At 41.7% G+C, this 25,100-nt stretch overlaps 4 protein-coding genes across 15 annotated transcripts in view; 1 reads left to right on the top strand and 3 right to left on the bottom strand.

The window, feature by feature from the left end:
- Window positions 1-2,017, bottom strand: part of plekhg5b (pleckstrin homology domain containing, family G (with RhoGef domain) member 5b) — a 62,011-nt gene extending 59,994 nt beyond the window's left edge. The window contains exon 1 of the mRNA XM_056423327.1: window positions 1,156-2,017. Coding sequence (XP_056279302.1) covers window positions 1,156-1,237 — 82 coding nt within the window. The 5' untranslated portion in view covers window positions 1,238-2,017. The remainder of the gene's footprint in view (window positions 1-1,155) is intronic.
- Window positions 1-25,100, bottom strand: part of klhl21 (kelch-like family member 21) — a 52,622-nt gene that overhangs the window by 13,627 nt on the left and 13,895 nt on the right. For 4 of the 6 annotated variants that reach the window (XM_056423343.1, XM_056423342.1, XM_056423341.1 and 1 more), the window contains exons 4-5: window positions 24,043-24,115; window positions 22,766-23,266 (exon numbers count right to left, since the gene is read on the bottom strand). In XM_056423343.1, coding sequence (XP_056279318.1) covers window positions 22,931-23,266; window positions 24,043-24,115 — 409 coding nt within the window. In that variant the 3' untranslated portion in view covers window positions 22,766-22,930. Of the gene's footprint in view, window positions 1-12,630; window positions 12,695-22,765; window positions 23,267-24,042; window positions 24,116-25,100 lie in introns of those variants that run through there. The other 2 variants (XM_056423345.1, XM_056423346.1) reach the window with 2 other exon arrangements.
- On the bottom strand, window positions 5,523-12,718 carry nol9 (nucleolar protein 9). 2 transcript variants are annotated; one of them, XM_056423340.1, is made up of 13 exons: window positions 12,631-12,718; window positions 11,176-11,695; window positions 10,856-11,066; window positions 10,574-10,704; window positions 10,249-10,384; window positions 9,890-9,986; window positions 9,497-9,594; window positions 8,469-8,636; window positions 8,123-8,375; window positions 7,919-8,033; window positions 6,881-7,055; window positions 6,138-6,271; window positions 5,523-6,017 (listed from the first exon to the last, which is right to left on the bottom strand). In XM_056423340.1, the coding sequence occupies exons 2-13, from the start codon at window positions 11,644-11,646 to the stop codon at window positions 5,898-5,900; spliced, it is 2,109 nt and encodes a 702-aa protein (XP_056279315.1). In that variant the 5' UTR covers window positions 11,647-11,695; window positions 12,631-12,718; the 3' UTR covers window positions 5,523-5,897. The 2 variants fall into 2 exon arrangements, with proteins under 2 accessions (XP_056279315.1, XP_056279314.1); XM_056423339.1 differs by lacking the exon at window positions 12,631-12,718 and adding an exon at window positions 12,255-12,587.
- zbtb48 (zinc finger and BTB domain containing 48) lies at window positions 12,711-19,567 on the top strand. Of its 6 annotated transcripts, none has more exons than XM_056423336.1 (10): window positions 12,711-12,788; window positions 13,885-14,624; window positions 14,704-15,177; window positions 15,271-15,363; window positions 15,972-16,058; window positions 16,163-16,317; window positions 16,467-16,603; window positions 16,941-17,105; window positions 18,010-18,098; window positions 18,601-19,567. In XM_056423336.1, exons 2-10 carry the CDS (start codon window positions 13,908-13,910, stop codon window positions 19,018-19,020), a joined length of 2,337 nt encoding a protein of 778 aa, XP_056279311.1. In that variant the 5' UTR covers window positions 12,711-12,788; window positions 13,885-13,907; the 3' UTR covers window positions 19,021-19,567. The 6 variants fall into 6 exon arrangements, with proteins under 6 accessions (XP_056279311.1, XP_056279310.1, XP_056279308.1 ...); XM_056423335.1 differs by having other exon boundaries at window positions 13,882-14,624; XM_056423333.1 differs by having other exon boundaries at window positions 12,756-12,845.

The following is a 25,100-nucleotide window of genomic DNA, read 5'->3' as shown; positions in this document are numbered from 1 at the left end:
AATGGACCTGGTGGTGTGATTGATCACTTGACTGTGGCATTAATCTGCAGCAATAAATAACACAAAGGAAATAAACAGAGCCGGGATTCAAATGCCAAAGATTAAGTGCTTAGCTCGTAAATAAACAAACAAAACCACATTCATGAAATGATTGATTTGATTAAGCCAGAATTTCATGTAACCTTTCCACAGATGTCCTATTTTTTTTACGACGACCGACATTTTTACATCCTAATAATTCATCTAAAGAGATTTCTCGTCTGTGTTTTTGTTTTTCGGTGGTGGACAGAGACCAGACAAGACATCTGGTCCCAGATTAGACGAGTGTGTTTAAGGCAGGTTTATGACTCCGGTGGCCGGGAACCTTGAAGGGTTCCAGACTCAACCAATTACGGCCGCTAACTCCATGCTGACTTCTTACTGTATGAACCCATGACCTGCCAGCGATGCCCACATTACACATGTAAAGCTCACCGGAGCTATACACAAAAAAAAAAAACGTGGAGCTTCCTGGATGTAGAGCTGAAAGAGATTAGTCACAGAATATCAACCTGCAACTACGTTGATCATTCTTTCACCATCTAGGAGATTTTTCCAACTTCTCAAATGTGATAAAAGTATTGTGTGTACTACTCTCTATTATGGCAAACTCTTTCTCTTTAGTTTGTGTTTGGGACACAAGCCTAGGAACGCCTTAATATTGCAAATGTTACTTTGATGTGAATTATGAGCTGCATGGGGAAAGAGGGCGCTGAAAGCACAGATGGCAGGCCTGGGGGGAGACACAATAAATAGTGTTGGTTGGTGATTTACAAGAGCTAATATCTATCATCTGAGTGTACGGTGAGATGCACCAAGACCCTTCATCATGAGGGGGAACTTCAGATCACAGTGTACTGGTCCTCCTCTGATTAAAAGTGCCCTGCCTCCAGCTGGGATAATTGCTCAGGTCCTGCAGTAACTTTTATGATTAGTGGGGGGTGGGGGAGCATTAAACAAAGTCTGGTGCCTGAGGATCAAAGTCATGCCCGTGTGCCTAAGAAGCAACTTAGAGCATTACACAATGTGTTTCTTACAAAGCATGCAGGGAACGAATGGACTTGTTAAACCGCTAGCGTGAGAAAAGGGAGAACAATATCCATGCGTTGTACTCACTGAGTCGTAATCTGAGACCGAGCCAGCTCCTCGGTGGAGATTTGTGCAGAACTGAATTCATGGTCCACTTGTTCCGCACCATCTATACATGCAGTTCCTCGGGAGAAAGAACAATTTGGGAAAAGATGTCTCTCCCCCCCTGCACCAACAAAAGCTCCTCGCAGGTCCGTCCGCCGGCGTGTGTCGGTCTCGCTGCTTATCCCCTCGCGATGTTTAAGTCGTCTCCTCTAGTCTGAAGGCATTCTCAAGCTCCTCCATGTCTGCGCTCACGCTCCTCCAAAAAAAAAGAAAAGGTGCCTCCGCCGGGTTTATGTCTGTGGTCGGCGGCGAGAAACAAAGCTGCAACTCCCACCGCTGGGTTTTTGGGGGGGGGGGGGGGGGAATGCGCGGAAACGAGGGGGCACAAAAGCCTCCACGAAGAGACAACACCGGGTCTCACAACCGGTGAGGCGCAGCTACAAGTCTGGAGTCCGCGCCGAACTGTAAATAACCGGTTGTTAGCGCGCACGCATGCGAGAGAACAGGAGAAGAAGAAAAAAGAGAAATGTCCTCGTCGGACGTCTGTCGGTGGAGCTCGCTCGGTGCAGGAAAGGGATTGCAAGAAAGAGGAGAAGAAAACCTGCGTGACTGTATTTAAAGAAGCCAAACTGTGGATGGAGATCCTTCCAGTAACTTTACACAACGGGCCGTTGAAGTTGACCACATGTCGTGGGCTGCTTCGTCTCGCCGCCCTCCCCGGATCCACCTCGGGCTCTCCATTCATTCACACGAGCCCACTCCACAAAAGACTCGCCGCCGTGTCCCCTCCCCCAGTGGCGCAATGTGGCCGCTAGAGGCGCCAGAGAGCCGCTGACAACACGGCTACTATCGGGCCCCCCGACCAGATGTCATCGAGTCTCTGGGAGATTTTATACAGAGAAAAGTTATATCTTAAAATAAGTAACCAAGAGGATATTTACATATTAGCCCCCCCAAAAAATTGAAATGAATGCATTTCAAGAACAATGTTGAAGTACTTGAAAGCTAGAATGTTAGTTGTAGGCTACTCGTTTAGCCACTCCACTAAAATTGTTTGATAATGTTAGAAATTTCGATAATCCAAAATGTAATGTCATTTTGGATTACAATTAATGTTTCTATTTACCAGGAGAAATTCTAACAATTCCACAGCAGATTAAGTGAAATGAGCCCCATATTTAACTGATATAGTGTAACATGCACAAATAATGTTGCATTATTATGTGTAATTCTGCATAGTGCAGAATGTATATTGTGTACTTTGAGTAACATTGTATTGATGCTCATTTGGGACTTTCACTTGGAACAGGGTATTTCTACACTCGAAGGGAGCTTCTCATTTATAAATGACAGCTGTTGGCTTTGTGGGTTGAGATCTTATGATAACATATTGTAACTGTAGCTAGCTAGTGTTAGATAAGGCTATCACTCGACAACTGGTCTCCAGATAGGGTATATCTGCTAGCTAGTTAAATTCAGTACAAATAAAATAAAATATGAAAGTTAACAACAAAAAATTTAATGGCTACAAACTTGCTATAATGCTAACAGACTGAGGCCGAGCTTCCTTATCGGTCTATGGTCAATGTAGAATGCAGTACTACAGTATTATTTATACAAATGCAATTTATTCTATAATATTTTAACAATATTACTTGAGCAAGCATCCGATTAGATTGATGGTTAGAGGGGAATTTTCAAACACTGTGCTTTACGTTTTTGCAAGAGAAAATTATTTCAAGTAATAGGTTACTTTGACAAATCAGAAAACAAGATCACAAGAGCTAAGCTGGAGTCGCTTGAGTGTAAACTTCTCCAAATAAAGAGAATGATGAGTGGCTAAAATTATTCCAATGGTATACACTGCAACTAGGGAACATATATATAAAAGTACTTGCAAAAAGGAATAAATTGGGACACACGTGGAATGTGTTTACATTTACATCTGTGAAATTGTCGGTGCTATTGGCTCTCATGTTCCAGTTCCAGTCAAAGGTGTTTTTGTAACCTGCTCTGTACAATACATAATGACATTCCCCTTGCCTTTGTAAATACTGCTTTAGCAGGTTAGGGAGTCGGGAACCTGGGAATATGCATTACAAATATTCATTCTCAACTAACATTCAACTTGAAGAGGAACCCTTGCACATCACAATGTAGTTTTACATTATTTATTATTTTATGAAAATTAGATTACCACACAGCAAAACTGGGTTTCTACACAATGCACAAACCGTGGGAGAGATTGGGGGTGAAAAGATCCCCAGCAGCTCATTTTGGTCCAGAGAATGGTCATGGCATTACAGTATGTTTGTGTATTTTGTGTAGTTTATCTACTTGAGTGCATTTTTTTAACTGATTCTGTTGATTTGAGCGATTGTAATGACAAAGTCCCTCTTCATTGTTACTTTACCCAGCACTATTGTCGTTGAATTTTGTTGAATTGTTTGTCTGGTAGGGAGGATGTAACATATTATTTCAGATTTATACATGACTGACTGTTGTCCGGTGTCCTTGATACTTTCATGGCTTTAAACAGATATGTTTAACTCCACAATAAAAGACAAAGCTTGGTTTAATAATAATAATATCCTTTCAAAATATATATTTTCTATTAATCAATGAATCCGGTTTTTGTACAAAACTAGTGCTAACGACTTGCTCTACTTAACCCTTGTGTTGCCTTCGGGTCAATTTGACCCGATTCAATGTTTAATGTCGGTGTTCTTTCGGGAGTCAACAAACAAACATAAAGTACCTCACACTTAAACTTGGAAAACAATATTAATTCTAATAATTTTCTGGAGATTTTAATAGCTGGGGTCATATTGACCTCAAGGGTAAAATGTTAGTAAATATAAAGGTAACAGGAGGGTTAAACATTGAATCGGGTCAAATTGACCCGAAGGCGACAGGAGGGTGAAACATTGAATCGGGTCAAATTGACCCGAAGGCAACACAAGGGTTAATTGACATACTAACTTTCCCTCAGCAGCATTTAGTAAATCCAAAAAGTCCACGGCGTTTGCTTAGTTGTTATTAAATAAACAATTTAAATATGTAATCAATGCATTTCACAGATGCGGCTTGTCATTTTTGCTCATTCAGGGTCATGTTGACCATCTAGTCAGTGTCACCTCTACAGTGGGATTTCTCTTTGGTTTGCATGAGGTCTATGGGGAAAAAACAACAAAGACAAAACAATGATGCAGCTAAAATGCAGCTATGTTGTGTTTGTGCGCTCCCACCCTCAATAAAGAGGCGGGGAACTGCGAACAAAGAAACACGAGGGGGCAGCGAGGGGATGTTAAAACAGCCCACTTAACAAATGATCAATTCTTCTCTGTGCGAGTGGATGTTTATGACCGAGTGGTTCTTCCAGCCCCGGTCACATCATTGAAAAGATCCGTCTACATCAGTGGTCCCCAAACTACAGCCCGCGGGCCGGATCCGGTCCGCCTCCCATTTGGACCGGCCCCCTGAACAATACCAGAGACGCGTTCCGATTTATTATTTTTTTCACCTGGCCCGCTGCCGTTGAGATTGCAGTGAGACGCGGAAAAAATGTGAAGTGGTGCTCTTCGCAATATAACATCTTTGATGGACGTGTCACGTCTCGGCCAATCAGCGTTCAGATGTCGACAGCGTGTGGGAAGTTAGGTTAGCTTGAATGTTAGTCCGCTACATCTGCTGCTGTCACGCTGCACGGTGTAGCGATACTAACAAAGTACCCGTACGTTAAAAACGATATGATTTAGCATAATTTTAGTATCGATACTTCATTAAAAGAGCGATCAGAGTTCACGCGCTGCTCCGCTCCGTGCGCCCCGCCCCGAAAATGTGCTGTTGTTTATCGCAACATCTCAACATACATGTGCTGCCCCCTTAAGGTCCAAAATGTAACACCAAGAAAGAAAATGGTCCCTACATTTGATCCCTTATATCCCACATGGGCCTCCATAGGAAGACAGAAACATGTCGCATTTACAAAACGTATCGAGTGACCCAAGATAACGGGACCACTTCTGTATCCCTTTAATAACACAATGTACAGCAGTTAATGTGAAGTTAACCCACAATACAAAGAGTAACTTTTGTTAATCCTCCCACTGGCATTAAAGCACAACACTGACAAAATGGGCTTCATAATCAAACAAAACGTCAGGTGAAATATTGCTGCTTCACTGCCCACCCTGTTAATGTTATCCAATAATGCAATTATCATAAATTAAAGAACTACTGTCTGAATCTGCTTGGTCTCGCCCTTGAGACTGCACACGGTAATAACATGATTTTCATATCGTTTCTTTGAAATAACACTTGGAAACAAGAAAACCACAAAGTCTTAATAAACGGGGTTTCTCATTTAATATCTGGCAGGTTGTTGTATTCATTTGCAGCTTTGGAATGCCAACTACACAATAAAAAGACATCAAAGACCAACTGCAAGTACAAAGTGTGATATTATTATCCATGTGACATAAAACACAGACACTTCTTCACAGTCATCTAATATCTACGTACAGTAGGAGGTTGCAAGTCCAGCAACTTGAAAGCAGCAATCTGCAGAGTCTGTAACACTGGCTGTTCCGTCAGACTGAAACTTGAGGGGGAAAAAAAACTGTCCATCACAACCTCAGTTCTGTACATTCAAAGGCCAATCTGGACTGGTGTGGCGTGAGACACCAGTCAAGAAGGTAAACAGCAATGCAGCGTCGGAAATGTCATTTTGGCCCAAGGTGACTGGGTCGTGTTAGTCCCTTGAAGACTCGCAGCTTTCCTGCACCAGTGAGATCGAAACTGTAGTCTGTAGTGACGTAGGGCATCTCCCCTTCGAAGCCAGGCTGAAACGGAGACGAGAGGTACCACGAGTAAGCTTTAAATGTCCCTTTCGATGTCAAAGCCGGGCAAATGACGGTCTTTTCAGGGTAAAGTGTTATGAAACAACAGAGCAGGCTTCTGACCTGTGTGGTGAGGATGCAGGAAGGCAGCAATACCGCGCCCAACAGGAGACAATTGACCTTACGTAGGATGGAGGGAGCTACAGGCGTCAGCAAAAAGTACAGACCTCGCCCGATGTCGATGCCTCGAAGCACACCTGGAACACGTTAGCAAGTCAATTCATTGATCAATTGGAGCATTTCGAGTAAACGGTTAAGAGCCTTCACCTCCACCCTAATGTTCGGTTTGGCGTTCCCGGGACCCCAGGTGTTTTTCCACCGTGATGCTTTTTGACTTGTGCCAGTCTGAAGAGAACTGCTTTTAAATTGATGTCCGCCACAGAAAATGTTCAGATTTTTGGGATTAGTTTGTTCATCAGTGGTCTCAGAGCTGTCGGAGTTGTAACTGACCCCAACTAAATGACATACAAAATTCATCTTTGCGATATTTTTTTTTGTCCACATATAGCCTATATAAACATATAAAACGTGAAATGTGTGTTTATTTGGTGTAAACTTCATGGTAATTTCAGTATTTGAGCATTTATTCAAATGTGCTCAATTGTCGTCACTGGAAAAGCGTACGACTTCCCTACGTTTATGGGTGCTGACAAGTTAGACCGGACAGCTTTAAAGTTACTAGAAATATATTATTTTTTACACATAAAACAGTTATGTCTGTGGAATGAAAAACAATAAGGAATATTTTTAAAAAACAACAGTGAAAGGATTTGATCATTCATAACACAGGCCAGGCAGATGCGTACCGAAGCCCACACATGGGCAGATGGGAGCCTTGGACAGCAGGACTGGACCTCCCCTGCTGGAGACCTTCTCCCCCAGGCAGCAGAGACCCACCAGACTCGCATTGGCAGCATAAAACATGTGACTGGGCGCAACCTCACAATGGAGCACACCTAAAGCCACTGCTGTGTTGGGCACCTATGAGCCAGAGGGGGAGCGGTTACTTTCTTATAAAACACAGGGAAGACACAGCTTAGCACATAGCCTTGCACAGGCCAGCAAACGTTCCCTGCTTTTAGTATTCAAGCTCAGCGAATCAGTTTTTAGCTCTGGTTTTATGTTTCAGACATGAGCGCCATGATCCTCCAACGAATCTGTGATTCGACATCACTCAAATCTCAGTGCATACATGAAAAAGTGAAAGTGAAAAAGAAAACATTTAGTATCTAAACAATGAGAATTCCAAAGCTTACAGTATAACCTTGAATGACAAAAAATGAATGAGACAATAGTTTGAGTAAAAGAATAAACATTTACGTCTTTTCATTTAAGGCGCGTTCACTTGCAGCGCGAGAAATGTGCGAGTATGAGACCGTATGCCGGCTTATATTTCGAGCGTCATTCTTTTAAAAGCATATTCATTATTTAAACCTCAGCGTAAATGCAGAATATTAAAATAACTAATTTCCAGGACTTTTCCAAAACTGTGGGGATTTTTTTTTCTCCAGGGATTTTCCAGGCCTGGAAATAACCATTTACAAATTACATTACATTTAGCTGACACTTTTATCCAAAGAGACTTACAATCCTGTTACATTCATACACTGTAGACGCAACTACAGGGAACAATTCAGGGTTAAGTGTCTTGCTCAAGGACACATCGACTAGGGCGGGGATTGAACCTCCAACCCCCTGATTGAAAGACGGAGCTGCTAACCACTGACCCGTAGTCGCCCAAATTCCATGACTCTTCCAGGTTTTCCATGAGCGTACGAACCCTGTATAAGTTATCATTTGCATTCGCGAAGACGATGACGATAACGGCATCTCGACTCACGTACCTGGTATGGGGTGAGGCTGTGTAGAGGTTTAATTGGTCCGTTGTCAGGAGACTGCAGCTGACTCAGGTAGGCCAGCAATGACAGCTCTCTGTGCTCATTAGTACGCTGGTGTTTTCTGTCAAATACAATGCAGACAGAACATGATGTCATCACAATGTTTTGCATGTAAATGCCAACACTGGTTGATGATGATGGCGGACTTACGCTGTTCCTTGGCGGCCCACTCCTTGAAACTCAGATTCTAAAATGAGGTGAGTGAAACTTCTGGGGGGACTGTTGCTCTCCGTGATCTCGGCCAGAGCGGTCTGGGCCGGTGGGCGCGTTTGGCAGCCGTGTGCCGTCTTCATGAACTCCGGAGTGACGGCGGGGCACTGGTTGGTACCGCCATGACTGAGTTGGATGACATGCGAGACTGGGAGGAAGCGGATCATGTCCACTAGCAGCTGAAATCCAAATCCTGTGGACAGCCACAAAACAAGCGCGCGTTCAGAAACTGATTACAGCGAGTATAGTTCTTCATATTCTGTCACAGAGGGTAGTTTGAGCTGACCTTTGACCCAGCCCATGGTGTTGATAATGATGGGAGTCACTCTGGTCCGGGACCGTCTACACCACAAGGATTTAAGGGATTCCAGGTAGCGTTCTAAGTCTGTCTCGCATGACGGATGGCCATAGTAGATCATGTGCTCTGGTGGAGACTGATGAGTGAAAGGAGGACCTGGAAAATAACTCTGGTTAGTCTACTAATCCCACATGGAGAGAACAGTTCAGATACATAATGAAAGAACCGTTTCACGCTTTGGAAAATATTATTATTAGTCTTTTTGTCAGGAAAATATGGAATATGGCGCTACAGCCAAGAAAGAGTCCGGCACCAAACCCCATAACCATATTACTTTTTAATTAGTAAGTTTCTTATGAGCTGGAAGGCGGAATTTGTTCTGGTTCGATGGAGCGAGAAAGCAAACACGCTTATGTCCCAAAATATTTCTTTTAACCCTTGTGTTGCCTTAGGGTCATTTTGACCCGAATCAATATTACACCCTCCCCCCGCCTTAGGCTTAATTTGACCCCATTCAATGTTTAATGTCGGTGTTCTTTCGGTAGTCAACAAACAAACATAAAGTGCCTCACACTTAAACTTGGAAAACAATATTAATTCTAATAATTTTCTGGAGGTTTTAATTGCTGGCGTCAAATTGAACCCAAAGGGTAAAATATGTTAGTAAATATAAAGGTAACAGGAGGGTGAAACATTGAATCGGGTCAAAATGACCCAAAGGCGGGGGGAGGGTGTAATATTGAGTCGGGTCAAAATGACCCTAAGGCAACACAAGGGTTAAACACTTTGACTTCAATACATAATAAAAGGATACTTTGAACCATGCGTCTGTCATGTAAATGTTTCACAACATAACATCCCTAATGTTTCCGAGATTTATTTTCACTCTTGCAGTTTATGTAAATGAGAAAAGCTGACAAGTAAAGCACTCAAGCCGTTGCTGAACAATGCAATTCTGTTAAAGTGATTTATAGCATTTTCCAGAATTCCCAGTGTAAAGAGGATTAAAAACATACCCAGAAGTGGTCCTCTGACAGTCGACAAAGACAGGCAACCAGCGGGAGTGAACTCGGTTTGGCCGAGGTCACCTTCCAAATAATCGACACTCGCAGTGCTACAGACACACAATTAGTTATATATGAAAAACATTCAAACATACCATCTCAAAACAGACTTCACCTTCAAAGAAATAGTGTTAACATGTCTCAAGGCCGAGACCTAGCTAGAGTACTATAACACTGAGGACTACTTTGATGTAAAAAAAAAAAAAAAAAAAAAGAGAGGCAGTAATGACCTCAAGGCATTTTATGTCTCATCACACAAAAATCATAAGTATATGAAACACCAGATCACGCTAAATCTAACATATCAATATGAAAAATGTTATCTAAATAAGAATGACAACTTACTGATTTAGTAGGTTATTGATGAGGGTGCGGATGAACGTTGATTTGCCCACATTCTTGGTACCACAAACAAGGATGACCGCACAACCATCCATTTCTCCTATGAATGACAACCATGACGTCATCCTATCAATTTTATAATTAAACAATATATTTCTAGTTTATGTCTGTCAGTAAACAAGCATTAAGTGAACAGAAGTTAAAAACAGACTTTAACTTCTTACTGCTTACACGTTTTCTGAGAAATGTATCAGTGATCTTTATGAAGTTCAACAACATACTTTTAATTTCTCTGTGTGCATTTAAACTTTTGAAGACATGAGGCCAATATATGTAAAGTCGCTTGTCTAAAAGGTGCTTACCTCTGCATGCGCTGACAACCGTGTTAAGGCCATCTCTGAAGCTCTTTGACATTGTCAGGCCCTCGATGGCTTTGCCGAGGGGAATCATACCCAGACCATTGAGTGGAGTGTCGAGAACAGCTGACATGAGTTCACTCTACAAGTAGAAAAGCTTCTGTTAGACATGTGCAAGACTGACGTTTTAAAATGACCTATACAACAAAAATGCAGCCTATTTCTTCATCGTCTCCTGATTACAGCTCGATTACAAACTCAATATAGTTTAACTTTTTGTGATTTTGTAAATATTGATAAGAGCTTAATGTACAAATATCCGTGAACTCACTATCAGGGGGCTGAACAATTCACTAAGATCTGTGAAGCTTGACAGAAAGCGTGTCATAGGCGTCTCCATGGGCTCCAGTAGGATGATGGATGAGTGTGATGTAACCTTTTTGAGCAACTTCTTCCATGATGCTGCGAGACACACATTTAAAAAAGGGTTTAAGAAAAAAATTAACACATTAGCATTGTGTCACAAAATAATTCTTAAACTCAAACATGCAAAAATGAATATACAATGATTACATAACTCTCTTATAGCAGAATAGCCTTTTTATGCATTTACCTAGTTGCAGATATTTTTTGAGAATGGGTAATGCCTCCGTTGTTTCATCTCTGGTCTGGTCAGAGCTTTCCAGAGCTCTAATGGTCAGTGGACAATGTGAGGCTGGGGAGAAGAGTGGATAGGACTGTTGGCCTTCTTCAATGGTGAACCCCATCACTTCTACTCGTCCATAAAGACAAGTCAAAAGGCACTTCCCACGGAAACACAGGGTCTGCAGGTGAGTAAATGTAATGCTCAGTCAAATAAATGGATAAAACATGAGTCAAAAACATCGAGTCATAACTGTTCTCAGATCTTTATGAAAATATCCCGGAGCATACCTGATCCTTCTGCATAACAAGTACTGCATGGTTTTGTCGATCATCTCTCTCTGCACAGTGATGGAGAGACTCTGCCTCCATTCTCCCCAAGCTTACATCTTCCATGTCAGCCGAGGTCTCCACACCGTTCCTATGAATGGACTTGGAATACTTCTTCCATTCCTCTGAGTTATTTGACTTGTCGTTCATTCTTAACACTGAACCTCCATTAGCATGTGCGTGAGATTTCTTTGATCCAGACTGAGGGTTGTGTTTCTTTGCGTCAACGATAGGCTTAGCCTTACTTTTCAATCTCTTGATGGTGGGCTTTTTCTTCACAAATGCCTGGTGCTCCTTTGCCATTCTGATGAGAACAGGACTGGAGATGGGGTCTGAGGAACTGACTGGAGGCCGGCACCTTTTCCCCCTCACATCCTTCCACTTCAGAGATTTTGCTTGGCCCTTGACCCATTTGGATTTATTCACCTTCATGATCTTGTATTCAACTATTGTTCATGTGGGTGCTGATGTAAAACAGAAGCTGCAAAGACAGAGGCAAGCAAATTAGCATCGGAAAGGACAAATGTCACGAAGGCGTTATTTCCACGAACAAGGAAAATTACCATTTACTAAATAACTGATTTGGTTAAAGCGTTACTGGTTAAGACATTTAACTTAATACAAATGCTAATAACAAACAGTATTTTAATACCACCTTTCACACATGAAATGCAGCTCAAAAAGCTATACAATAAAGTGCAGTGTTTCATTAAATGCACCCAAGTTACGCCAGTTGCCACTGACAATAACGTCACTATTTGTGAAACTAAATCAGCTCGCTCGATCTTGCAGCAAATCGAAGGCAGTTTGAAGCTAAGCTAACCACGCTGCAACGTAACACGAGCCAATGTTCGCTTTCACGGAATACTTCTTACAATGCATGTTAGTTTGTCAACATGTGAGGCTGATCAATGAATACACACACAACCTGCATGCACACATTACTAAGAGGAACTAGCTGTCAGACAACAATGACATTTAAACGACGTGAAGTTACCTGACAGCTATGCTAACTGTTCGCTAAGATGGAGAATACTTACCCCTGCTTGTGAAAAAAAACCACACGGAACAGTAGAGATGATTCTTAGTTTTCTTATTAAATAGAGAACATTTATGATGGGTTAAAATGAAGCCAAAGAGCTAGTTCTCTGTTACTAAGGCAGTGCTAATAGGCTACCTTAACGTTACATGTGTGAGCCACTCACAGGCGTCGCGTCCGGCTGGTCGACTATGGTTTAACACGGAGTTTTATTATTTACGTTTGTGTTATAAGGCAAAACTACTACATTGTATTTTGCCTATTCACATACAGATATTAATTGATAAAAGTGAATGTAGCTTTAAGTAATCATCATAAAGCGAGCTATATTGTGTTACCGGTGTGCATTTGGATGTTTAATAATGGACAACAAGTACCTTTCCCTGGATTTCGGTCGCGTAAACAGCGTCACATCCACTTCCTTCGACAGTTTTTAGGGCCCTACAAGAAACGAAAACGAAGCATGTAGCGGCTTTGCTACGTTTCAACCTATTCGCAGTGCATTCGAAGCAGGTGCATCTTAAAAGTATAAGAGGTAAATAATCAGTTTTCGTCGATCTGGCAGATGTGAGTCTCAGAGTGCAGCTGTCAGGTGCGTACCTCGCTAAGGGATCGTCTTAAAATGTGTGCAAGGAAATAAACGTTGAGGTGCGTAACTTGGGTAGGTCGTGGTTTGCAAATGTTTAATTTCAATCAGTGTCAACATCACACAAATGAGCAGTCTAGGAAAATATAGCTCGACGAGAAAACTTAATTTATAGAATCAATATATTGAATGTAGTTATCACTGACGCACATGTAATTTAGTTATCTTAACTTGTAAAACGAGGAAACTTAACCTCATGCAAGTGATGTCAATCTCTTCAAAATAATCAAACCCTTATTTGAAAAGGTTCAGGTTACAGGTATGCCCTGTTATTTGGTCATTTCAATTGCACTCTGTACAAGTTCACGTATTTCTGGCGTTATAGATGTGAAATTTTCAGTATTAGAATGATTGTTACTTCTCATACATATATGGCCCCTAACGTTATTAGGGTCCATTGCGTGCATTTGGGATTTGCACCGTTGATATTTCATATGTTATAGTCTATATTTTCACTATATATTTTACTCTCTCCTACTTTGTATTGCAACAGCTAAACGACCATTTCCCTTGGGAAAAATAAAGTTAGATCTTATATTAATTTGTCTTAACTTACGTCTGGCAATACAATGCAACCAACGATTATTTTCAATATTGATTAGACCTATTTCATTGGACCATCAGTTAAAAACTCAGAGATATTCTGTTATGTATAAGGCAAACGATATGAATACAAAATTAATGAATAACTAAAATAATTGTTATGTTAGTTCTGTTAATTGACTAATTGAATAGTTGAGCTCTAAGAGAATAGATATACAGCAACAACCAGGACATTAAGCTAACAGAGATGAAAAAACACACAATAAACAGCTATGTAATGTCCAGGAAAATTAAGCTAAATAGATTATTTTTTTAGACAGTGGTCGCTGTTTGCAGCCCTAATCTAAACTGTGTCTGTGCATTGTGTATTGAAGGTTACAAATAGCAAGTAAAGTGACTTTATATAAATACAGAATAATGTTCCTTGTGTCTCATTCAGCAGCAGACTTCAGTGAAACCGCAGGGATGCCTGCAGCAGAGAGCAACCATGCACTGCGTGTCCTGTCCTCCCTGAACCAGCAGAGGGCACTCGGGAGGTTTTGTGATGCTGTGTTAAATGTCGGAGGCGGGGTGGTCCACTTGGCCCATCGCAACATCCTCGCCTGTTTCAGTGAACTGTTCCAACAGTCCAACATGCCCGCTGCATCGTGCATGGAGTTCTTGCTGCAGGAGTGTCCCAGCGACGGCCTGGAGCTGCTCCTCAACTTTGTCTACACCGGAGAGCTGAAGTTGGAACCCGACAACCTCGAGAAGGTGCAGCATGCAGCGGCCAGCCTGTGTGTGCCAGAAGCACTCACCCTCTGTCAGCAGTTTAAGGAAACCTCTGTGGATCCTGTGCCTTTCAAGCGCAAAAGAGGCAGACCTAGAAAGTGTCCATCAGATACGACCCCTTACTGTTCAGTCAAAGAAGAGAACTTGCTTACAATCACAAAAGTTGAGTCCAGCTGTGATACTGCCACAGCCAATTGTAGCACTGCGACCACCACCACCACCACCACCACCACCCGCTCTGGTCGTGTAGTGAAGGGCCCCACGCGACTGGTGACTGTGCAGGGTCCCACCACAGATGTTACAGCCCCTGAAAAAGTCAGCAAGAAGGCTCTGCTTATTCCCATGGAGACAGAAAGAGGTGATGATGTCGAGGGGAACAAAAACCCAGATCAGTCAACTGGTAAAACTGAGGTAAAAAAAAATGTGCTCCACGTAACTGCAAGTGCGAATGATGACACTTTTTTTGACACTTGAATTTTGCTATTTGCAGATTGACATAAATGACAACGGCGTTAGCCAGCGATTGGAGGCAGAAGAAGAAGAAGAGGACGATATGGGGGATTTTGAGGGGATCGCTGAGGACACAGATGAGGAGTATGTTCCGGTTGAGAAGCCGATTTCCTCAGCCCCGTCAACATCAACGGCACGGAAGTGCAAAGTCCAGAGTAAAACGGACCAACACGAGAATGGTGAGGCTGTGGAAGAAGACTCCAAGAAGGATTCCGTGCAGTGTCCCGTCTGCGAAAAATCCTTCAAGAGCAAATACTATCTTAAAGTCCACAACAGGTATACAAACGTGGGTATTTTCACTTCAAACAACTGTTGGAAGAATAGCCACCAATGTCTCTCCTTCCGCAGGCGGCACACAGGGGAGAGGCCCTTTGGGTGCCTCAAGTGTGGGAAGAGGTACTTCAGGAAGGAGAATCTTCTGCTCCATGAGATCAGAGACTGTGCCAAGGTACAGGTGAGTATCTCTGAACTCTGTCTTCAATATCAAGTTTGATCCTAGAAAGTGTTTTAAACCTTATTTTCTTTGTGCTGTGTGTTAAAATGACAGACGTACACCTGCGTGACATGCTCTTCAACATTTAACGGAAAAGAAGAGCTACGTTTGCACGTCGTGTCCCACACAGGAGATATGCCCCACAAGGTAATAAACACAGAGCAAGCATATGGGGTCAGATCAGTCTGAATAATTACAAATGCACACAGAGAGACTCACACATGCAAACACACAGATTCACAAATGCACACAGAACGATTCACAAATACCTTCTGATGCAAATAAATGAGGATTTATAGAAATGTAAAAGAAAAAACCCAAATATGCGGAGATAAGCCCCGCCCCTCTAAGGCAGGAATGAAGCGAATGACGCTCATGTGATTGGTTGAAAATGAGGGCGACGTCTGTTGGCTACAGATAGTTCTATTCTTTTTTTAAACGCATTTACGGATTGAGCCGGCAGGGGAGTCTCAAACATCTGTGCACAAATGTGTAGCGATCCACAAACAAATAGACAAATCCACATAGTAATGCAGAAATATATTTGTGATTTTTCTTTTACATTTATATGAATCGTAATTTATTTACATGTGCATTGGAATATATTTTTGAATTGTTCTCTGCGTATTTGTGTGTCTCTTTGCATTCATTTGCAATTATTGAGACTGATCTGACCCCATACAAGCACAGCATCATTACATTAAATCTAAAATGAATTTTTACAAATATTATTCACATGGTGTCATTTTTTTCAGTGTTCAACGTGTCCTGAACAATTTATGCACAAGAAAAACTTGTCAATGCACATGATGAAGGTCCATGGTCATCCCAAACCACATGCAGTACGTTGTCTTGACTGCATTTCAACGAGACCATTACCTACTGGTGATGTACCGACAGGAAAGAGTGATTTTATGCTTCTTACTTATTTTAAAAAACTTTTCAGTGTCCTCAGTGCCCCAAAACCTTCTTAACCCGGACAGAGCTGCGTGTGCACGAATCAGCCAAACATCGAGGCGAAAAGCCGTTCGTGTGCGAGGAATGTGGCCATCGAGCCTCGAGTCGGAATGGCCTGCAGATGCATATTAAAGCCATTCACAGGTACGGGAACATGTCTGGTGTTATCACAGTACAGGTACCCAACAGCTCTATACCACATGCCTATTAAATAACATTTGATCAAATTAGTTTTCAACTGTGATCGCATTTGTGCAGAATGTCTGAGTGTCTTTTTCTGTTTTGTTTTTCAGGAACGAGCGCCCCTTTGTCTGTAACGTATGTGGCCATGCATTCTCACAGAAGAACAACCTGAACATGCATCTGCGTATACACAGTGGTGAGAGGCCCTACCAATGCCACCTGTGTGGCAAAACCTTCAGGACGCAAGGTACCAGCCATCCTGCCGCCTTCATCACTGTGAACACAACGATGCTGGAATAAACATCCCATAAATCCACAAAGAGAATATAAAACAAATGGGAATTGTAGTTACACTATTTAGAGCATGATTACATGATTATCCACCAATTTCAATATCTTTTTTTGTGTTGCAGTCAATTTAGTTTTTGACAGACCTTGAAACTCCCTGGGTTAGATTAACAAATATAAATAATGTGTGTGTGTATATATATTTATAAATATGAATGTATGTGTATATATATATATAAATGATATATGTGCGTTTGTGTGTATTGTATGAATCAATTTTGTCTTTTTAATACCAGCCAGTCTAGATAAACACCACCGGACACACACTGGCGAGCGTCCTTTTAGCTGTGATGTGTGTGAGCAACGCTTCACGGAGAAAGGCGCCCTCGTCCGCCACAAGGCCAGCAAACACGAGGAGGGCCGTCCCCACTGTTGCCAGATATGTGGCAAAACCTTCAAAGGTAAGATATATATATATATATACATATACAGGACTGTCTCAGAAAATTAGAATATTGTGATAAAGTTCTTTATTTTCTGTAATGCAATTAAAAAAACAAAAATGTCATGCATTCTGGATTCATTACAAATCAACTGAAATATTGCAAGCCTTTTATTCTTTTAATATTGCTGATTATGGTTTACAGCTTAAGAAAACTCTAAAATCCTATCTCATAAAATTTGAATATTTCCTCAGACCAAGTAAAAAAAAAGATTTATAACAGCAAAACAAAATCAAACATTTGAAAATGTGTTTCCAGGTGTTTCGAGTTAATTAGACGATTCAAGTGATTTGTTTAATACCCTACTAGTATACTTTTTCATGATATTCTAATATTTAGAGATAGGATATTTGAGTTTTCTTAAGCTGTAAGCCATAATCAGCAATATTAAAAGAATAAAAGGCTTGCAATATTTCAGTTGATTTGTAATGAATCCAGAATGCATGACATTTTTGTTTTTTTAATTGCATTACAGAAAATAAAGAACTTTATCACAATATTCTAATTTTCTGAGACAGTCCTGTATGCAGTGGCGGGCCGTGCATTTTCTACCTAGGCCTTCAATGCTGTCTTACTACAGCTGAACAACCTAATGTAAGATTAGTTCACCATGTATTTATGTATGTACATGTGTATATCAGAGAACCCTACCCAGATCCTCAAGTAGGCTTGAGACCAGTGCTTGAGCCTGCTCTTTCTATCTATCTAAATTTCCATGATTAAACATTTTGTGAAAACTGTGTATACATGAAAAAGTGAGATCAAGCAATATCAAATGTAAATGCATGAGTTATGGTGGGTAATATGACCTCTCTATGAGCACTCACTAACGTGTTCCTCTTGTGGTGTTTGCCTCGATCAGCGAGAGAGCAACTTCGTGTTCACCTGCGCCGCCATAAGGGCATGAGGAAGTTTGAGTGCATCGACTGCGGCTACAAGTTTACCCGACAGGTAGGCTTCCTAGAAGGGCTTTAAACGATTATTCACACCTTTGGTAACTCTTATTCTGCGACACACTAGTTTATACTATTGCAGAAGATGGAGAACAACATAAAATATTCAGATTCGAGAGGCTATTTTGGTTAAAGGCCTTACCGTTGCTAACACTGTATCATGTATCTCTGGTTAAAAGATCATTTTGAAGTAATTAATTTATCACTTTCTTGATAAAATATGGGCGTATATGGGTATCCAAGTTTTTAATTCTTATTTATTTTGGTCATTTGTGTATTTAATGTTCTTATTATGTGGAGGTTTCTTTTAAGTTTGAAATCCATTAAGAAAATGTACATCCAAAAACAAAACGAAAATCCTTCAGTTCACAAAAAGTCCAATCGGTGTTTGTCTTGAAAATTACAAATATTAATATTGAATTATTAATAGTCTGTTCATTGACGAATACATTTATTGACTGATTTTGACCCTCACATCTCTATGACGCTTCCTCTTCCAGGCACACCTGCGACGACACATTCAAATCCACAAACGCACTGAGAACTACAACCCCCGGCAGAGAAAACTGAGGAACGTCATCGTGCAGGAAGTGGACGGCGAGAACGAAGCAACGAAGGAAGCGCAAGACGCGCTGATCCTAGAGGAGACCGCCGACGGACAGGAAGTCACAAGCGTGGAGAACGACTCTGGGACGGGCCTCACGTCGAGTTGCATAGTGAGTGTGATGATGGAGTCCAGCAGCGCGGTCACGGAGGAGGAGGCGGAGGGGGCGTCCGGCCAGAACCTGGGGCACGTCGAGGCGGTGGAGTGCTTCTCTGTGCCAGACGTCTTGCAGCAAACGCCGCTGGTCGCCGAGGCGTACGAGTCCACGATGGATATGGTAGAAATGGTCGAGAAGATACCAGAGACGGAGACCTGAGGACTGCAAGACCAGAGACGGTGTGCAACCTGCTCAGAGTGGACGTTACTGTGGAGACCGCTTGAGAAGCAGCTCCTTGTGATGGACGGACGTTTGGTCTGACGGTTCCAAAGATGATTGACAGTCGGCGACTGCCATCTTTACAACCACGCAAGAGAAGAAGAGCGGCAAATAATGGTAGTCGACTGTAAATGAGCTGCATGCGGGTGAAGGATGCATGAATGTGAAACGGTGTCTTTTTTTGATTGAGCCCCCTTTTATCAATGAGCCCACTGCAGTCAGCCTCTGGAACATCTGTAATAAACTGTTATTGTGGGAAATATACTGACTGCCTTAACGGTGAGATCGCTGCCACTCACATGTCTGTTCATACAAATGTTCAACAGTCGCGCCTTAATTGGAATGAAGACACTGAAAGTTATTTTATTTGTTCAAATTATGTATATAAATAAATAATTGGAATGAAAACACTGCACAAGTTATATATATATTTTTGGTGTACACATTAGCTTCCTCTTGCTATTTATAAAAAATATGTTCACACTCAGCTGCAACTACTGTCTATTGTTTATAAGAAGTTCATTAGTAACCTGCTAAGAGCTCATCAAATGGGACTCCAGCCTGCAGTTTAATTTACGGGAACCAAATTGTAAACATTTTACAAACATAGTATGTGAGGTTACAAAATTGTTTTAACATCAAACGTATGAAAACTCAGACAATGATAAAAACGATGCATAAACAATACCATAAAACCACTAAAGCGACATTACATGATAACAGATTGAGATTCTTTTACACTTCCAGTTACTGGCGACCCGTCGCCCACATTTACGAAGCATTACTTTCTTCATGCAACTGAAAGGCGACGACATCTTGAGCAACCACAGCAAATATATCTTTAAATAAACATACAAAACAATGAAATGTCCGTAAATACAATTATTAAGGAAAATTCTTCATGCAGCTTTGACCGGTGGTTAAACATGCTGATGGAGTCCGGTTAAAGAGTCAGGAGTGACGCGAGGAGATGCCTAATTATCGCTAGCAGCAGAATATCCACCCCGGTATACATTACCACATGCAACACTTCTGAAATCCCGTGACACTTAAGAGTCCAAGATATTTCCATCCATCTCATCAAGCCATTTTTCTGTTTAGTAGTCCGGCACCAAATGCCTTTTTTAACATTTCAAGCTTCTATTTTAGTTTTTAAAATGGCGCTTCCACATTCTGTCGTCATAATAATAATAATTTATCTCAAGGCATGTCAACATCCAAGTCAAGGCATACAGAGTCCCAGAGTCCACAGTCATCAGTCAGTCACACACACACGTGGTCGGCCATCAGCCATACATCAGGGGGCAGACTGACGGAAAGCAGCCAATCAATCACCTCGGCCCCCTCCCGCCACCACCACACACCACACACTCATTCCAAACCCCCTGACGGTGCATGTCTTATGGATGGTGGGGAACCGAGAGGACCCGGAGGAAACGGAAACCAGACACGAGGAAACATGCAAACCACACAGAAAGGACCTTGGAACGAACGACCGGATTCAACCTCAGGACCTTCTTGCTGTGAGGCGACAGTGCTAACCACTGCGCCACCGTGCTGTCATGTTTTATGACGATTGTATTGTTGTTGTCAAACTAATGTAATTTCTCGCTGTCCAAACAGCTGCATGCCCCTTTGTGTTTGGCATGCGGGAGAGCGTACCTCTTTTTGACTCCAGGGAAAATGACAACAAATATGGATAGAATTTCAATTCAATTGTAACACTTGGACTTAATGCTCTGGAGTTATAATATTAGTGTTGCATAATCTTTATCTGCAACTGTGAAGACAATACGGGGTTTAACACAACGAATAGACGCAAAAAAAATAAACAGCTGCGCGGCATTCGAATGTTGATTTCAAATGAAAATGTCCTCGTTATGAACGAAGCTCTGAAGCTTCAAACTCTCCTGTACGGCCCTACTTTTTTGTCAATTGTGATAACTGTCGTTTTTGGAATGTCAACAGATTATTGCTGTTTCTGAACAAATATTACAGGACACAAACACTTTGCTAGTTGGCGCCTGTGTGCTGCTCTTAGGGAAACAACCACAGCAGCTACCAATCAGTCACGTGTTCTTGTTCTGCTCTCTGTCGTCGGGGGAAAGTTATAAACCCGTCACTGCTTTATGGACCAACATGAAGCAAGGAAGACTCTGCACTAGAAGAAAATATACTTTTTACACAAAGGTGCATGAATGCAGTATTGAAAGTGTCTATTTTGGTTTTAAAAGACAAAAAGACGTCCAGGAAGAAGCTGCCAGTATGCAACCTCCCACGCATGTAACTTCCCAAAATCGACCATCCAACATTCCCACGCCATGATTGTTTAGCCGTGTTGAGGTACTCTCTTTTTTGACTATTGTTGTCACTTTTCATGTCAACAAACAAGTGCAGCACAGGGAATGCTTTTCCAAAAAAAGAGTGTCAACGTTATCCCCATACCTCATTTTGATGGCCAAGAAGTGGAGCTGTTCAGAACAACAAAAGAACACTGGATCTCCAACATGGTCAGACAGCACATCCTACAAACTAATTCTGATTGAGCCCAACCCGACCCTGAGGACTAACTCACTTCAAATTGAAGGTGGGTGTTTCCCTTAACTTTAGAATACATTCGGGGCCGTCTCTCCCACAGTGAGAACCACCGGGCCTTTCACCTGGCATCACATACCACCTTTATGCTGACGACATCCAGCTGCTTTGCTCTTTTAAACCGGAGCATATGCAGTCCCTCAGCATCCTGATGGAGTGTTTAGCCGCCATCGGGGGTTGGATGGCTAACAACCTCCTGCAGTTAAATGCAACCAAGACCGAGGTGTTGGTCATCGCCTCCGATGGCACCAGAGCCAGGGTACTAGAACATCTGGGCCCTCTCAAAAATAATGTCCACCCAACCATCAAAAACCTCGGTATTCATTTTGACCAGGCAATGCTGCTGGATAAACACGTCATGACTCTGAGTCGCAATTGCTTTTTCCACCTGCGAAACATCGCAAAATTGCGTTCCATCATCGCCCACTCTGAGATGGAAATGGCTATACATGCCTTTGTATCCTCCAGACTGGATTATTGCAACTCACTGTTCACCTGTCTAAACCAGGCATCCATAAACCGCCTCCAACTGGTTCAAAATGCAGCTGCCAGATTACTCACCAGGTCAAAGAAATCGTGTCACATTACCCCTATACTGGCTGCCCTACACTGGTTACCAATCCAGTACAGGATCCAGTACAAAGTTCTCTTTACCTTTAAGTCCATACACGGCCTCGCCCCCAGTTATATACATGACCTCATCATACAGCACACCCCCAGCCGGTCCTTACGGTCAGCTGACCAGGGGCTCCTGGCAGTGCCGCACAGGATTAAAAACAAAAGGCGATCGGTCCTTTGCTGCAGTGGCCCCACGCCTGTGGAACACACTTCCGCAGGTGTTGAGAGCAGCTCAGTCCGAAAATAGCTTCAGAAATCAGCTAAAACACATCTCTACAAACAGGCATTTCTGGGTTAGGTTTCTGTGTGTTATCGGTTTTCTGCTCTCTATGTTTAATTTATTGTTTGTTGGTTTCTTCTACTGCGTTTGTGACTGCTCAAAAGTCTTGTGTACTGGAGGTAATGCACCTGCAATTTGTAATGTAGCACTGGCTTCTGCACCTTGCTGCTATGCTTAACATGATGATATTGATGATGTTGTACTGTTTTTATTGTTTTTATTGTAAAGCACTCTGTGTATTCGTACTGCGAAGGGCGCTATATAAATAAACTTTTACTTACTTACTTACTTACTTTCCCTCACCCAGTCAATAGACAAACAGATTGAAATATGGAACAGGCTTTTCTCGGTCCCACCTCAGCGTGCTGGGTTCACATCCCGGTTCTGGTTCTGGTTGATGTTGTTGTTGAGATTGTGCAGCGCTTGGTGGCGATGGTGCCGATGCAGGTGGATGACGTTCGACTCGGGTATCTCGGTGAGTTCAAATGCACTGGACACTTGGGGCATGAACTGGCGGAATATGCTGACGCTGCCGTGCCAGAAGGTGGGCTGAGGGAGCCGACCGGCAAGAGTCCATGAGCGGGTGGTCGGGTCGAACGCCTCCACCACGTCCGACAGCTCAAAGGTATTGTCATAACCACCGGACACGTACAGCTTACCGCCCAGGGCCGCCACGCTGCCTCCAACGTGCACCTGGACAAAAGAAACAGGATCAAGAACATTTCGTTTTAAATACATTTGGGAGCCTCACAAATTACAAGAAGGGAGTTAAAAAGGTAAGAATATACTGCATTTACTCTTTAAAAAATAGAATATATGGGAATAAATAACTAGGGAAGGTATTCAATACCTGTAAAATGCCACTATTCTTTATACCCAATCCAACAATACAAGTAGGTGATTAAAATGTGTTTAAAAATATATTAAGCTCTATACTCTTCCTTTAAATACACATTGCTCTAGATCAATCATTGCGTGGACAAAATATGAATACACACAAGGAAAATTGCTAATGTTTTGGATGGAAGAAAAATAAATATGTTTATGAATAAATATGCCAACCCCAAAACAAAAAGTACAATTTATGAGTTAAAAAATAAGTTACAGGTACTCTTTCCACTCCACTGATTGGAAGTTGAAGGATAATTCTAAAGCTTTACATTTATTTGTACACACACTGTGAATTATTCATCCAAACTAAGTTGTACTTCTTGCTATAAGTTGGGCTCATAACCAGGCAGTAATCATTTTTAAGTAATCATACTGAAGTAATTAAAAAGAGCCCAAATTCATCTAGCCCCTTTACGGTTTTCAGAAAAGTTTGATCAATTAGTGACAAACTGCAACAGATGTTATGTTTGTGTGTTTCTGGTCACCTCTGGATTTACTGGAGTGTTGCTGACACCTCTGTTCACAAGAACTGTTCGAGAACATAACACACAGACAAGAGGTACGTGTGAAATACAAACCTGGGTCATCGGACTAATTTTGTCCCACTCGCTCTTTTGAGGATTATAAACATCGACCTCGGCTGAGTCATCCCTATGAATAGAAGCACAGCAAAGTCAAGCCGCTGCTAAATCAATCATGACTTCAAATGTACTCTGAGTACAGCAACCACGATGTATCATGACAATGACTCATATCCTAAATATAGAAGTAGTCTTTCTGTCAGCGAGACCTAATGGTATTTGACTCTTAACTAACCTGACCTCACGATTAGTGGAATTTTGTTTTCTCATTTCTCACAGCAGGAAAGAAGACAAACATGTGCAGAGCAACATAACGACTGTTTACTAGGTGAATTAGTAATGCCTTCATCAGTGTTCTCAGATCCACTTATGTATTAAAAGTATAAGTGCTTGTTCTGTAGGAAATCTGCTGCTGTCACATATTATTATAAATGACATCATCATTACTAATGCATCAATGTGTAAGCAGTAACAGTTGTGTCAGGTCAAAGTGGAACTAGCTTTAGAAGGTTTTGTCCAGTGGTTCCAAACCGAGTCGTTGGCCACATCCAAAAAGTAATAAAAACAACAACATATATTTGGATTATCTTTTCTCTAATCTTTGCTTTTTTGTGACATATCGAGGAGTTTTACCTCATTCGGCCATTGATAGCGTGTCATATAAATTCAAAGTATTTTAGAAGTTAAGAGGGGAATTGTCTCTTTTCGGTGGCTCTGGACTACACACTGATGTTTTTGTAAAAACGTTGGCAACATCTCATTAGTGTGTTGTACTAACTTATCGTTTTAAATCATAATCTTAGAAATGACTTGGTAATTTAAGTTATAAATGTGGAATAAAAAGTTAGATGTTTCTCTCTGAAACGTAGTGGACTAGAAGTATGAAGTAGCATAAAACGGAAATACCCAAGTAAAGGACAAGAACCTCAACATTGTATTGAAGTAAATGATCTCAGTCACTTTCCACCACTAGTGTTACATGTAGTATCTGGACCACTGTACATCTCCCACGGACACGCTATAATAGTTTACTAAATAATCAATTAAACTATAAT

Source organism: Pseudoliparis swirei, chromosome 9 (assembly GCF_029220125.1).
Source record: "Pseudoliparis swirei isolate HS2019 ecotype Mariana Trench chromosome 9, NWPU_hadal_v1, whole genome shotgun sequence".
Classification (NCBI taxonomy): domain Eukaryota; kingdom Metazoa; phylum Chordata; class Actinopteri; order Perciformes; family Liparidae; genus Pseudoliparis; species Pseudoliparis swirei.
The sequence above is the reverse complement of the archived record's forward strand: the minus strand, read 5'-3'. Positions and strand labels throughout refer to the sequence as shown.

What these genes read in the sequence shown, in the direction of transcription:
- nol9 (XM_056423340.1), bottom strand. Translation starts at nt 11,646, where the DNA reads ATGAAGGTGAATAAATCCAAATGGGTCAAGGGCCAAGCAAAATCTCTG. An exon ending in GGTTGTCAGCGCATGCAGAG is followed by an intron (nt 9,987 to 10,248) that starts GTAAGCACCTTT and finishes TGTCATTCATAG; the next exon opens with GAGAAATGGATGGTTGTGCG. An exon ending in TGTCAGAGGACCACTTCTGG is followed by an intron (nt 8,637 to 9,496) that starts GTATGTTTTTAA and finishes GTTATTTTCCAG; the next exon opens with GTCCTCCTTTCACTCATCAG.
- zbtb48 (XM_056423332.1), top strand. Translation starts at nt 13,860, where the DNA reads ATGTTCCTTGTGTCTCATTCAGCAGCAGACTTCAGTGAAACCGCAGGG. An exon ending in CATATTAAAGCCATTCACAG is followed by an intron (nt 16,318 to 16,466) that starts GTACGGGAACAT and finishes TTTGTTTTTCAG; the next exon opens with GAACGAGCGCCCCTTTGTCT. An exon ending in GCTACAAGTTTACCCGACAG is followed by an intron (nt 18,099 to 18,600) that starts GTAGGCTTCCTA and finishes TTCCTCTTCCAG; the next exon opens with GCACACCTGCGACGACACAT.